This window comes from Vombatus ursinus, unplaced genomic scaffold (assembly GCF_900497805.2).
Source record: "Vombatus ursinus unplaced genomic scaffold, bare-nosed wombat genome assembly UNPS02014798.1, whole genome shotgun sequence".
NCBI lineage: Eukaryota > Metazoa > Chordata > Mammalia > Diprotodontia > Vombatidae > Vombatus > Vombatus ursinus.
The window spans coordinates 27544265-27557713 of record NW_020954576.1 but is presented as its reverse complement, the minus strand read 5'-3'; the positions used below and the strand labels follow the sequence as shown (position 1 = coordinate 27557713).

The window sequence follows — 13449 nt, the reverse complement described above, 5'->3', positions numbered from 1 at the left end:
CCCTCGAGGAGCTTATAGTCAAATGGGAGAAACAACATGCAATTTACTGTGCACAGACAAGCTATATACAGTGTAAATAGGAAATAAGGAAAACACTAGCCATGGGCTGGTGGCCGATAGTGGAGGGGGTTACTGGGGGAAACCTCGTGTAGAAGGTGGGATTTGAGCTGACTTGAAGGAAGCCAGGGAAGTCAGGAGGTGGAAATGAGGACTAGTGTCCTAGGTCTGGGGGCAATGGGTGCTCTGGTTGACTCACTCTAGTTATGTTTTCCCATCAGTTTTCTGGTCGGACCAACCTCCATCTCACCAAAAACTTCTTTCTGACGACAAGAGCAAGGGAGAGGTCAGACACGTTCATCAATCTCCGGGAAGTGCTGAACCGCTTCAAGCTGCCCGCCGGAGAATATGTCATCGTGCCTTCTACTTTTGAACCCCACAAGAATGGGGATTTCTGCCTCCGAGTCTTTTCAGAGACAAAAACTGACTCTCAGTATGTTGGGAATTCAGAGGGTGGGGCAAATGGGGAGCAGGGAGGGAGAGAACAGAGGATTGGCAAGAAGCTCCCCCATTTCCTTTCCTTTTCCTGTCTAGGTACAAGATACTCTTTCCCCCGGGGAATACTCTTCCAGCTTTAGCAGTGAGCAGGTGTACCTTCTAGGCCAGGCTTAAGCAACTGCTGGGCACTCGGGTAGAGTCAGAGGGCGTCCTTTCTTCCCTTGGTCTTTTGACCTTTTTTCATTCCCTCTCCCACCCCATTCTTCCGTTGCCTTCTCTCTGCATGCCTCCCTTCTCTTTCTTCCTTCATCTCCCAGCTGCTTCTTTACCTATTGATTGGAGGATACTCATAGTTATTCATTAGCTCCATTGATGGTACTCAAGGATCAACTTATTGGCCCCTAAGGTTCCTTCTACCTGGTGGGGAGTGTTCAATCAGTCAATAACCCTTTATTGAGTGTTTGCTGTGTGCCTGGGACTGTGCCTATGTCTATCTAGATATGAAGACAGATAGGTCTGGGTCCACTGGCAAATAGAAGATGCATCAGCTTTTAAATTAAATTTTTTTTAATTAGCGGAAATCTATTTTCTCTCCCACCCACCTCTTCATTCCACTGAAATCCACCTTGGATCCACCATCTCTCTAAATGCTTATTGATAGATTAATTGGAGGAACTTAACAGTCTAGTCTACTTTTCTGGCATTATTATGCCTTACTTCCTTTCATGTACGTGTTCACATGTACTGGCCTTGCTGTTCCTCACTCATGACCTTGTGTTTCTTATCTCTGGACCTTTTCCCTGGCTGTCCCTTCCCCATGCCTGGAATGCACTCTCTCCTCAACTCAACCTCCTGGAATCCCTAGGTCATTTCAAAGCTTAATTCAAACACCAGTTTTCTATATAAGAACTTTCTTTTTCTGCCACAGTTAGCATCTCTCCCTGTCCCACCACACAAAAAAAGACCTTGTATTTATTTTTTCTTTTTAATATATGGGATAAAACAAGCATTTCTATAACAGTGTAATTTTTTAAATGATTGCACATGAAACTGAAAATCTATTATGTACAAATTGCTATACTGTTTACATATATTTATATTTATTGTATTTATAAATATATATATATTCACTCATGATTTCAGTATTGTGGGGACCTCCCAGTATGTGAAATACCTTCAAGAGTTTGCTCTCCAGGAGGCAACATGGTACCGTGGAGTCAAGAGGATCTGGTTTCAAATAATGCTTTTGACACTTAATACCATATAAACACGGCAACTGATTTACCCTCCCTAGGCCTGAGTCCTTATCTATAGAATGAAGGGATTGGCTTCTGAGGTCTCTTCACCTCTCAGTCTATAATTTGATGATCCACTGATGCTTCTGAGGTCTCTTCACCTCTCAGTGTATAATTTGATGATCCACTGAGGCAACTCCTCAGTAATTTATAGTTGCTTGGGGAACTAAGAGGTGAAGTAATTTGCCCACAGTCACCAAGGAAGGAATTTTTTTTTTCCTTTGGCCACAGCGACTCACTAACTGTCTATTAAAGTAAGGAGGGGTTTTGCTTTGCACATTGATGAAATCATGTGTCTTTTAAAAGAATCAAAGTAACTCAAGTTAGCCACAGCCCCGAGGCACTCATTTCTTCCTCTTACTTCATATGAGCACAGCTAGTAGGTGATAATTTTATAGCATGTCATGCAAAGTGAAGAGACTTTATGGAATTGGCATTAAAAAGGAGACTGAAAAGCTCTTTCTTGATGGCAGGTGCTACAGCCGAGCTATTGGGAGTTCCAAACAGCCTGGGATGCTGACCCATCCTTTGATAAAGAACTACTCCTCCTTAAGGGAAAAAAAAAAACCCACTTTCTAAAAGTCTTTCTGGCCTTGACTTCTTCCTGTGATTTTTTTTTCCACCCTTGATATTTGAGGAAGTGTTATCACACACCAAGGCTCTAAAGTAGGTTTTGTTGGGGGAGGTGGGGGCAGGGGTTGAAGCGAAATTGGTTTCAGGTTTCTCACTTCAATTCAAGCAATGATTGCAGAAACACCTCCTTCCCCATCTTAACTTCCCACCCTCTAATAGATAATTCCTTTCTACTTCCAGAGTTGTCGATGATGAAATTGAGGCCAGCCTGGACGAGGTATTTATTATGATTCTTCTCCTTTCTCTGTTGTAGGATCAAAGATGGGGAGTGGGGAGGGTCCTCAACCCCGACTGAGTGGAAAGCCTCATTTTTACAGAGGTCCTCCCGGCTCAGAGGCCAGCCTACTATCCATTACTCCCCAGCTGCCTTTACCCTGTATCTCTCATCTTGGGCAAATTGCTTTTCTTCTCTGGACCTTAGTTTCCTCATCTAGAAAGCTAGGGAGCTGAATCCTCATTGGGGCTAGTATTTCCCAAACTGTCCCAGAGCCCCTTGGGATTTCAGGCATTTTGGATGGGAATCGCATGAAGAATTGTGGATACTAGCCCTCCATTCCTCTCTAAAACAGACACACGAAACTATGTGTATATCCTGAAGTCATTACTTCAGGGCAAAAATCATCTGCGTTTTTCCTCTAAAATTTCCACCAGTTCTCACTTTATCTCAGAAATAGTCTATACACCTCAGCTCCTTGGAGTGGTGTTTGTTGAGTTATATCAATATGTTTCATATCCCGTCATGTTCTGTGATCCAGTTACTGTGGAAATCCTTGGACTTAATGATCCCTAATGACTCTTCCAGCCCTCTGAGTGGGACCCTGTGATAGACGCAGCAAGAATTTGGTTAAACAGACACATTTTGCTTTAGCATGATTTTTGATAAATTATAAATTTTAGGGTTAAGGAAGGAAAACCCCCACAAATGAACTTGAAGAACATAGTCTTAGAGCTGAAAAGGACTTCAGAGGCCGATTGAACCCAACCCATTCGTTTTACAGATGAGACAATTGAGGCCCAGAAAAGCTAAATGATTTGCCGGAGGTCCCGATGTAGGTCAGAGGCAGGATTTGAACCTAGATCTTATGACTCGAGATCTAGCCCACTTTTCCACTCTAGAGGAAATGGTTTGAGGATTATTTTTAAGTATTCTCTTCTGTCTCTTTTCCAAGGGTCCGGAGTAGTACTGATAAAAGCCTGTGCTGGCTAAGTATTTGTTCACTTCCAGTCTGTTAGGGCACCACTGTGGTTGTCACATGTTTAGAATAATGAGGAACCAGAGGAGGCCTGGATACGCTGGGCCCCAAGGGTTATATTCACTGCCCATTGACAAAGTCCTTTTCAAAGTAGCACAAGGAAATTCTAAGGTACTTATGGCTTTGCTTAGCAGAATTGGTCATAAATGGTTATTTTAGGAATATGTAATAGTCACGGTGCATGTTATGAGAAATTACGATATATCTGCTTCCCAGGGAGTTGATATTCTGTCTCTTTTGATCCAATTATATCCCCACATTCAGTTAGAAAGCCCCAGGCAGTCTTCTTTCAGCTCTTGGCCAGACCAAAGCAAAACAATAGGAATAATCCTGAAATTTTGCCAAGGGTGATTAGAACCATTCTACATAGTTCACAGGCAGAGAAAGTGGGGGCTTGGAATGGGATACAGAGAGACTTCCCAGGAGCTGAGGGATGAGGACAGGCACCTGCATCTTTTCTCTGTTTCTTAGAAGATAGATTATCTTCAGTAAGCTATCACATTGTTCTTCTTTTCCTCCGTTGCCTCAAGAATGATGTCGATGAAGATGGCATTGAGGACAATTTCAGAAAACTGTTTGCTCAACTGGCAGGGGAGGTAAGTGGTCAGCACCCAGTATACATTGAGTGCCCACTACGTGGAAAGCGATATTAGGCACCAGGAGGACAATACAAAGAGAATCACAATCAGTCTTCAAAGAGCTTACACTATAATGAGGAAGGTAGATACACATGGGGGAAAAAAAAACAACAGCAACAAAAACCCAGAAGAATACTTGGATGTAAACACATCAGGTCCAACAGGTAGAAGTTACTGGCAGGTAGATTATATAACGAAATTTTTAAAAATGAAACTAACTAGTATTTAAATAGCACCTCAAGGTTTGTACTTTACAAATATTGTCTCATTTGATCCTCACACAACCTCATACAACCATGGTGCTCTTATCCCCATTTTTTACAGATGAGGAGACTGAGGCAGGCAGAGGTTAAATGACTTCCCCAGGGTCACACAGCTAGTAAGTGACTGAGGTAGGGTTTGAACGCTGTACTTGCAGACTCCAGGTCTAGTGCTGTATCCACAAGCACCACCTAACTGCCTCTCTAAAAGGCAATATAAGGAAGAATTTTTTAACGACTTAGAATTATCTATCAGTGGAATGGGCGTGTAAAGGGCAGAGAACAATAACAATACACCATTGATTAACAGGCATTCATTATGAGCCAGCTGCTATGCTAGGAACAGAATAAAAATGCAAAAATGAGGTAGTCCCTGCTCTTAAGGAATTAATATTCTAGTGAGGGTAGAGGAATTAAATCATATTCACAGATAATAAATATATAGATCTGTGAATATATAAATATGGATACATACTCACACATATATGCATACATACTATATACACATGCATAGTGGATAGAATGCCTGGCCTGGAGTCAGGGAGACTTATCTTTCTGAGTTAAAATCTGGTTGCAGACACTTACTAGCTGTGTGACCCTGGGCAAGTCACTTCACCCTGTTTGCCTCAGTTTCCTCATCTGTAAAATGAGCTGGAGAAGGAAATGGCAAACCACTCCATTATCTCTGCCAAGAAAACTTTAAATGGGGTCAGGAAGAGTTGCACACAACTGAATGACAAAACAACAACAACATATACATATATGTGTGCGTACACATTCTGCATACACATAAAGTAAAGTCTGAGGGGAGAGGGATATTAATAACTGAGGGAGTTAGGGAAGGTGTCTTGATCTGAACTTTGAAGGGAGCCAAGGGGTCCAAGAGGCAGAGGGGAGGAAGAAAAGTGGTCCAGCCAGTCCATGTGAACAGAAAGCCTGTGCAACGGCAAAGGTATATGTAATATATATACACATATTATATGTATATATTTTAAAAACAAGCCCAATTTGGCTTGGGCTCAGAGCGTGTAAACAGAAGTAATGGGTAATCTGCTTGGAAAGGTAGACCAGAGCCCAACTGTGAAGGGCTTTAAGACAAATAGAAGAGTTTGTATTTGATTCAAAAGGTAACTGGGGGTCACTGAAGCTTCTTGAGCCCCAGGGCGGTGACATGCAGTCAGACCTACAATTTGGTAGCTATTAGAAGATACATTGGAGGGGCAGCTAGGAGATACAGTGGATAGAGCTCCAGCCTTGGAGTCAGAAGGACCTGAGTTCAAATCTGGCCTCAGACACTTGACACTTACTAGCTATGTGGCCCTGGGCAAGTTGCTTAACCCTGATTGCCTTAACCAAAAAAGAAAAAAAAGAAACAGAAGAAGAAGATGCACTGGATAACAGAAGACTGAAGGAAGAAAGAAAATTACAAGGCTATAGCCATAGTCCAGATGAGAAGTGATATGGGCCTAAACTAAGGTGGTTGGGGTGTGAGTAAAGAGGATGGATCATATGCAAGAGATGTTGAAGAGTTGGAATGAATAACATTTGGCAACTGATTGAATGTGGCAGCAGTGGCAGAGAAGTTCAAAGAAAGAGTGGGAGACAACTCCTACATTGTGAACTTGGGTTACTAGATGGACGTTGGTGCCCTCAAAAGAAATAGGGTTTGAGTCTCTATTCAAATACTCATTAGCAGAGATTGTAATTAAAGCACTTAATGTCTCTGATCATCAGATTTCCCAATAAAATTGGGATAATATTATAGGGCTGTGTGAAAAATTGCTTTCAAAACCTTAAAGCAACTATGTGAATATAAGCTATTCTTAGTGAGTTTTACTTCCTTTAAAAAAAAAAACTTTTATTGACATTTTTTGCTTTTATATCACCATTTCCAAATATAGATACCTGTGATACCCCATCCTTTACCCAACTAGCTATCCTTTATAACAAAGAAAGGAAGGAAGGAAGGAGGGAGGGATGGGAGAGGGGAGGAAGGGAGGGATGGGAGAGAAAAGAAGGAGGGAGAGAAAAGAAGGAAGGAGAGAGAGAGAGAGAGAAAGAAAGCAGGCAGTTCAGCAAAACCTATACATCAGCAATTTCTTATACTCTAGGCAGTTTTCTACACCCATAGTCTCGCTCCCACTTTTCTCAACTCTTCTTTGGGAACAAGCTGGGTCACTATAGTGAAACAGGATGTTTTGTTTTCTGTTTCATTTACCTTAAGGTAATCCTTAGGCATATTGTTTTCCTTATTCTGCTTACTTCATTCTGCCTCAGTTCCTGGTAGTCTCCCCACTGAACAGTGTTTTTTTTTTTAATTTATTTTTAACATTCAGTTTTTGAAATTTTGAGTCCCAGATTCTTTCCTTTCTTCCCTTCCCCACCCATTGAGAAGGCAAACAATATGATATCCATTATACATGTGAAGTCATGCAAGACATATTTCCATATTAGCCATGTTGAGCTGTGTTTTAAAAGGAGAGGGATTTGTTCCAAAAGAATGAGAAGGATGTGCCAAGTGGGCATAGAAGTGGGAACAGAAAGGCGTGAGAGGCAGCAGCCCTGGATAAAGGGGGAGAATCTTTAGTGAAGAGCAATGAATAAGGATGAGAAGAGCAGGCAGGGACCTTGAAGACAATGAGGAGAAACCTGGACTTGGTCCAGTCAGCAATAGAGCTGGTACTTTAGGTATGGGAGCAGGAGAGTAAAATGGAAAAAAGCCAAACAAACAAAACCAGCTAGAAGTGATTGGGAAAAGCTTGACTGACTAAATGCTGGTTGGGACTGTTCCCTTGTGCTAACTGACAAAGCCCTTCTGTACCAGAACCATCTCACACCGTACCTTCATTAAGAACCAAACATTCAGGGAAGTGAGACGTTGTCTGGGCGCCTGGCTTCAAGCTCTGATGATGCTTCTTGCAACATTTTGTTGAGTTTCTCTTTCCCCGGCTGTGTTTCAGCCCTGTGATTACTATGATTCCAGGTAGAAACTGACAATATGTGTGTTGTATCTTTTTGTGTATTGTGTTTCCATAGGATGCGGAGATTTCTGCCTTTGAGCTGCAGACTATCCTGAGGAGAGTCCTAGCAAAACGTAAGTATCTCTTCCTTCCAGTTCCCCAAACCCTATTCTTCTCCTTTAGGGGCATAAGGGAAAAAAGTAGAGTATCTCTCCACCCCCCCCCATTCTACATTATTGTGGCAGCCTTCTCTTGGTAGAATAAAAGGCTTGGATAACTCCGTTGATGCCAGCCAGAAGCCATGGCCAATGGTTCAAAGCTCTATTTAAAAAGGAAATGACTGAAGTTGAGAGAATCCACCGATGGGCCAGAGGGAAAAGGGGAAATTGATTGGATGATTTGAGTGCTGGTGGCCAAAGGATTTTTTAAAAATCTCCATTTCATGCATGATCATTAGATAGATAGATAGAGATATAATAAAATGACCCCAGATCTTTGACTAGAGCTATGCCTGGAAAAATAATCTCTGCTATTGAACCAAGTCAGTGAATTTGAAAAAGACTGCACGTTTGAAAATATTCCAACAGCATGGAATAGAAACCAATTCCAGAAGCCAAGGTCAGGGAGCTGGCCTTGGAGCCTGGAAGACTTGTGTTCAAGTATGGCATCTATAACATCTCTCTGGCCAGAAGTAGACCCACCCCTCACCCTTCCAGGACAGATCAGAAGCCCTTCTGTTTTTAAAGGCCTTTGGAAGAGTCAGTCAACAAGCATTTATTAAGTGCTTACTATGTGCCAGGCACTATGCAGGGATATAAAGAAAGGTAAAAATCACATCCCTTGCCCTTAAGGAGCTTACATTCTGAAGGTGAAGACAACATGCAAAAACCTTCACAACCTTGCTGGGTCCACCATTCCAATATATATCAACATCATTTGTTGTTGTTGTTGTTGTTGTTGTTGTTATTTAGTTGTTTGGTCGTTTCTGACTCTTTGTGACCCTATGGACCATACTGTCCGTGGGATTTTCTTGGCAGAGATACTGGAGTGGTTTGTCAGTTTCTTCTCCAGTGGATTAAGGCAAACAGAGGTTAAGTGACTTACCCAGAGTCACATAGCTAGTAAGTGTCTGAGGCCAGATTTGAACTGAGGAAGCTAAGTCTTCCTGACCCTAGGCCCAGCACTCTATCCACTGTACCAACTAGCTGCCTTTATATCAGTGTCAAGGATCCCATAAAAGCAGAGATAAAAGGTCCTTCTGGTCCTGTATGAACCAAGTTACAGCTTATGCAGCCCAACCCAGGAATACCTAATACATATATATATATATATATACACACATATATACACCTATACATGTATATATGCATGTATATATACATGCGTATATATGTATATGTATATATGTGTGTTTGTGTACATATATATGTGTGTGTATATATATATATACATGTAAAAAAGTTACAAGTTACAGCTTATGCAGCTCAACCAGGAACACCCAGTACAGTAGAGAAGAAAGTTTAAAATGACTTTAACATGGCTAAAGTTTAGATGTCCCCAGGTCCAGACACACACAACCTCAAGCAGTGGTGAAGCCAACCCAACAAGGCTTCCCTGCCATGTGGGAAATGAGGTGGTGTTTACCACAAAGGCCACCAGGCACAGTGAGGTCATGGCAGTGTCTCAGATGTGTGGTAATCACGGGTCTGTGAAGACCAAAAGCCTCATTGTTAATTCACAGATGGATGGACAAAAGGGGAATGCAGGATAGGGAAACCTCCTTTCTGCTACAGAGTATTAATTGCCCCACATGTGGCTCTGAGCTCAGCATACTCTTCCCCTTTCTAACTGGTGATGCCGGGCTCCTAGCCATGGGCCCATCCCCTCTTCACTCCACAGCCTTCCCACCTCTCCACACACACACACACACACACACACACACACAACTCCTGCCCATGTAGTCCTTTGCAGACCTAACACATGCATTTCCCTAGAAACGAGACTCTGAAAAAGCCATACTCAGACTATAAACAGGTCCATATCAAGGTCCCCTATTTCTAAGGTCATAGGTGACCAAGATGGCAGCTCCAAGGAAACTCTATGCCCTGAGATAACTGCACATGTCTCTAGCAAGGTGAATACATTTCTATGGAGATTTTTTTGTGTTTTTTGTCTTTTAAAAATAACAGAACAAGCAAAATTCACTCCTTCCTGTGGCTTTTCACAGACAGTCCTAACACTCCATGGAATGCATAGAGCCATGCTTTAATAGAATCATGTGAGAGAGGTTGAGTGGAAAGAGACCACAGAGATTATCAAGTCCGCTCCCTCACTTTACAGATGAGGAAACTGAGGCACAGACCAATTAAGCGACTTACCCAGGGTCACACAGCTAATAAGTGCGTTTTTAAAATTTCAGCTATTTTTATTAGTATTGGTTGGTTTCTAGCCTAGTTGTTTCCTTAGTTATGAGGGCATAGCCTAATTGAAAACACGTCTCTGCTTCCCCCCATTTATGTCTCACATCCACAAGGGGCACTCTCTGGGCCTTAATACCATATAAATAGTCCAACTACTTCTTATTCCTTTATTTTAAAAAATTATCCAATGCTTCTTTTCACCTGGCCTTTGCTAGGCACCATACAGAACAAAATTAGGTTCCTGTAGTACACCCCCTTGCCCTCCAGGAGTTCACACTCAAAACACCCAAGAGCTGACTTTCTTTCTCCATCTTCTAGGTCCAGATATCAAGTCGGATGGCTTCAGCATCGAGACGTGCAAGATCATGGTTGACATGCTAGATGTATCCTTAAACATGTGCTAGGGAACTCAGAACCGGGGCTTTGTACAGATGCTGCCTGTGGCTGAAGAAGTGGCATCGGATCACTGAGGCTGAACGTATATCTGTGAGCTTGGTCATGAGAGGTCATGAAAGAAATTCGTTAACTCCTGGGGTTAAAATAAAAAGACTGGGAAGGCAGGAAGCAACACTCCTTCTAGAAAGGAGTGGGGAGGGGGAAAGAAAGTAGAATTTGAAAGGTGATTAGAGAGGCTGCAGGCTCAAAAATGTCCAGCTTGTCTGAGAAGTGAAACATGGGTCCCCTCCCTGAATCATGGGCTTCTGTTGTGGCTTCTGTAGGAGAGATGTCACCCTAACAGGACACACATAGAATCAGGAAGAAAAAAGAAGCAGGTCTACTTCCTTTAAGGAAACTGACTCCTGGGTCATCCTGTTTTGTCCAGATTGTTTCCTGAGTGAATGTGTTTCTACTATTCACTGAATCTCAGGGTGGGGAGATACCTCAGAAGCCATCTGGGTCAGCCCACCTCCCAACAAAAACTCCCTCTATGACAGACCTGACCAGGGGCCATCATCCAGCCTTTTCTTGAGGACCTCTACAGAGAGGGAACCTACTCTCTCTTTTGGTGGTCCATTCCACATCAGAATAGCTCTGATTGTCAGGAAGTTTAGCCTAAATCAAGCCTACACTCTGTTCCACCCATTGCTTCTCAGTCTGCCTTCTCTGGCCAAGCAGAATGCATCTAATCCCTCTTCCATATGACAGCCCTTCAAATACTCGAAGACTAATATCATGCTGGTCTTCCCCAAGGATCCTCTCAGAGTCAGAGCTAAATATCCCCAGTTCTTTTAACCAATTCCCATATGGCATGATCTCACAGCCCTCCACCATCCTGGTTGTCATTTTCTGGACAGTCTTAATAATGTTTTTCTTAAAATGTAGTGCTGAGAACTGAACATAATAACCTCAGTTGTGGTCTGACCAGGGCTAAGTACAGAGGGATTACTACTCCCTACACCTAGACACTGTTCCTGTCTTAATACAACCTAAGATTGAATTAAATTAAATTAAATTGCCAACTCAGTCAACCCAATGCAATAAACATTCTTGAGCTCACAATCCATTAAAATCCCTAGATCTACCAATGAAAGGCTGCCCAAACATGCCTTTTCCAGCTTATACTTGGGAAGTTAGTTTTTTTTAACCTTACACCGATATAAGACTTTACATTTACTCCTGTTAAAGTTCATCTTCTTGGATTTGGCCCAGCATTCTAGCCTGTCAAAATCTTTTTGGATCCAGACTCTCTTTCTTCCCAGCTTTTTAACATCTGCAGGTTCCATAAGCTAATGTCCTCTCTGCTGAGGGCAAGTTGCTGATAAAAATGTTCAATAGAATAGGACCAAGGACAGATCCCTGTGGCAGCTCTCTAGAGACCAGTATTCAAGTTGATGCTGTCAAATCATCAATGTCTCCTCTTGGGGTCTGGATATTCAACAGGTTTTGAATCCATCTACTATACTGTTGTCCAGCCCACACTTCTCTCGTGTCTGCAAGAATAGCATGACATATTTTGTCAAATGCTTTGCTTAAATCTACGTAAGTTATGTTTGTAGCATTCTCCTCAGCTACCAGCCTAATAACCCTGACAGCATATCCCTAAGCCAATTTTTTTCAAAAATGAACCTGTTGATCCAGTGGTCTAAATGTTTCCTTTTCAATTTCTGGATGATGGGGTTCTTCCTGCTATAATCATTTCTAGTTTATCACCCACACTCACCTCCACCAGCCTTTTACCTGGCACTTCGCTAAGCTAAGGAAAAGTGGCACCTTGGCTACTTTTCCCAATCTGGGAAAAACCTCATTGCAGGATTCCCGTTGCCTGCTGATTAGCCAGTCCCTTTACGAAAAACCTAACGAGACATCAGGAAAAATCCTTGGTAAAACGTCGACCCATCACTGAGTGGCAGAAGGGATGGTAACATCAGAAGAGCAACCCAAGCCCGTAGGAGTCCATGTCCCCATTTTTGCCTCCTCTCCCAAACTTCCAAGGTTAGGTTTAGGGCCAGCAAACATTAACCCAGACAATATGAGTCCTTTGGTAGGATTTTCCTGAATAGACCCTGACTAGTAAGAGCACTCGGATTTGAATCTCAAAATTCCACATTGTACAAAGATCTTTCCTTAATAAAAGGCAGGTTGATGGGAGTGGTAAACTGGGTCTAAAGGAGTTCTACCTTCTCTGGTCAAAAATACAAAAATACCAGGTATGATTTAAGGCACGCTGGGTGGTAGGTTGGGAGATAACTCCACTACCTTCACATCAGGATACTATCAGTGTGGTGGTTTAATGCTTCAAAATTTGGGAGTATGCAATTTATAAACACTTTTTAAAAAATTACATTTATATCACAAGGAAAAATTGGGGGCACAAATGTATCTCTGTGCATACATAATTTTAGAAAACAAGGCACTTTTTTGGGGGGGTATTGTCTTGGAGTATTGTCTTACGGCTTGATTTCACCTATAGTAGGGAAGAGGCTGGGTGGAGGACAGGGCTGGCCACTACTACCACAGTCACACAACTATCAAGATTTTCTTGGTTAAATAAGTCTTTTCTATGCTTCATTCCTGGACCTCTACTATGTACATAAACAATTAGAAGCAATTCAGAAATACTAGCCAAATTTGCTTTACTTGACGCTACTTGGTTGTTCTGGGCAGGATGGGGCAGGGTAGTAATTATAGAAAGGAGAGGGGTTTAATGGTAGTCATAAGGTAGCACCAGGTATAGGGAATTCCCAAGTGATAAAACTTCTCTACCAGTAAAGGTCAGCACTTTCTCTGCAGCTCAGTCTTAGAGGAAAGGAAAAAGGGCACCAATGAAACATTTTAAAATGCAGAAGGAAGTATAGGAAGAGACAGATAAGCAGTGCAGTTTGGGAACTAACATGTTAAATTTATTATGTACTTAGAAAAAAAAAAAGCAAGTTGTACCTAGTAGAGATTTTCAGTTTCATAAAAATAAACCAAAAATTTAAAAAGAAGCGCACCCTCAAATGATTCCTCAATATTTTGCCAGTTGGGCATTTAGAACTTGCAGAGAGAAGAGAG

At 42.1% G+C, this 13449-nt stretch overlaps 1 protein-coding gene across 1 annotated transcript in view; it reads left to right on the top strand.

The window, feature by feature from the left end:
• LOC114049819 (calpain-2 catalytic subunit) overlaps positions 1-13449 on the top strand; it is an 87860-nt gene that overhangs the window by 67261 nt on the left and 7150 nt on the right. The window contains exons 12-17 of the mRNA XM_027871236.1: positions 279-490; positions 2604-2640; positions 4207-4272; positions 7611-7668; positions 10273-10337; positions 12534-12602. Of these exons, the coding sequence (XP_027727037.1) occupies positions 279-490; positions 2604-2640; positions 4207-4272; positions 7611-7668; positions 10273-10337; positions 12534-12602 (507 nt within the window). The remainder of the gene's footprint in view (positions 1-278; positions 491-2603; positions 2641-4206; positions 4273-7610; positions 7669-10272; positions 10338-12533; positions 12603-13449) is intronic.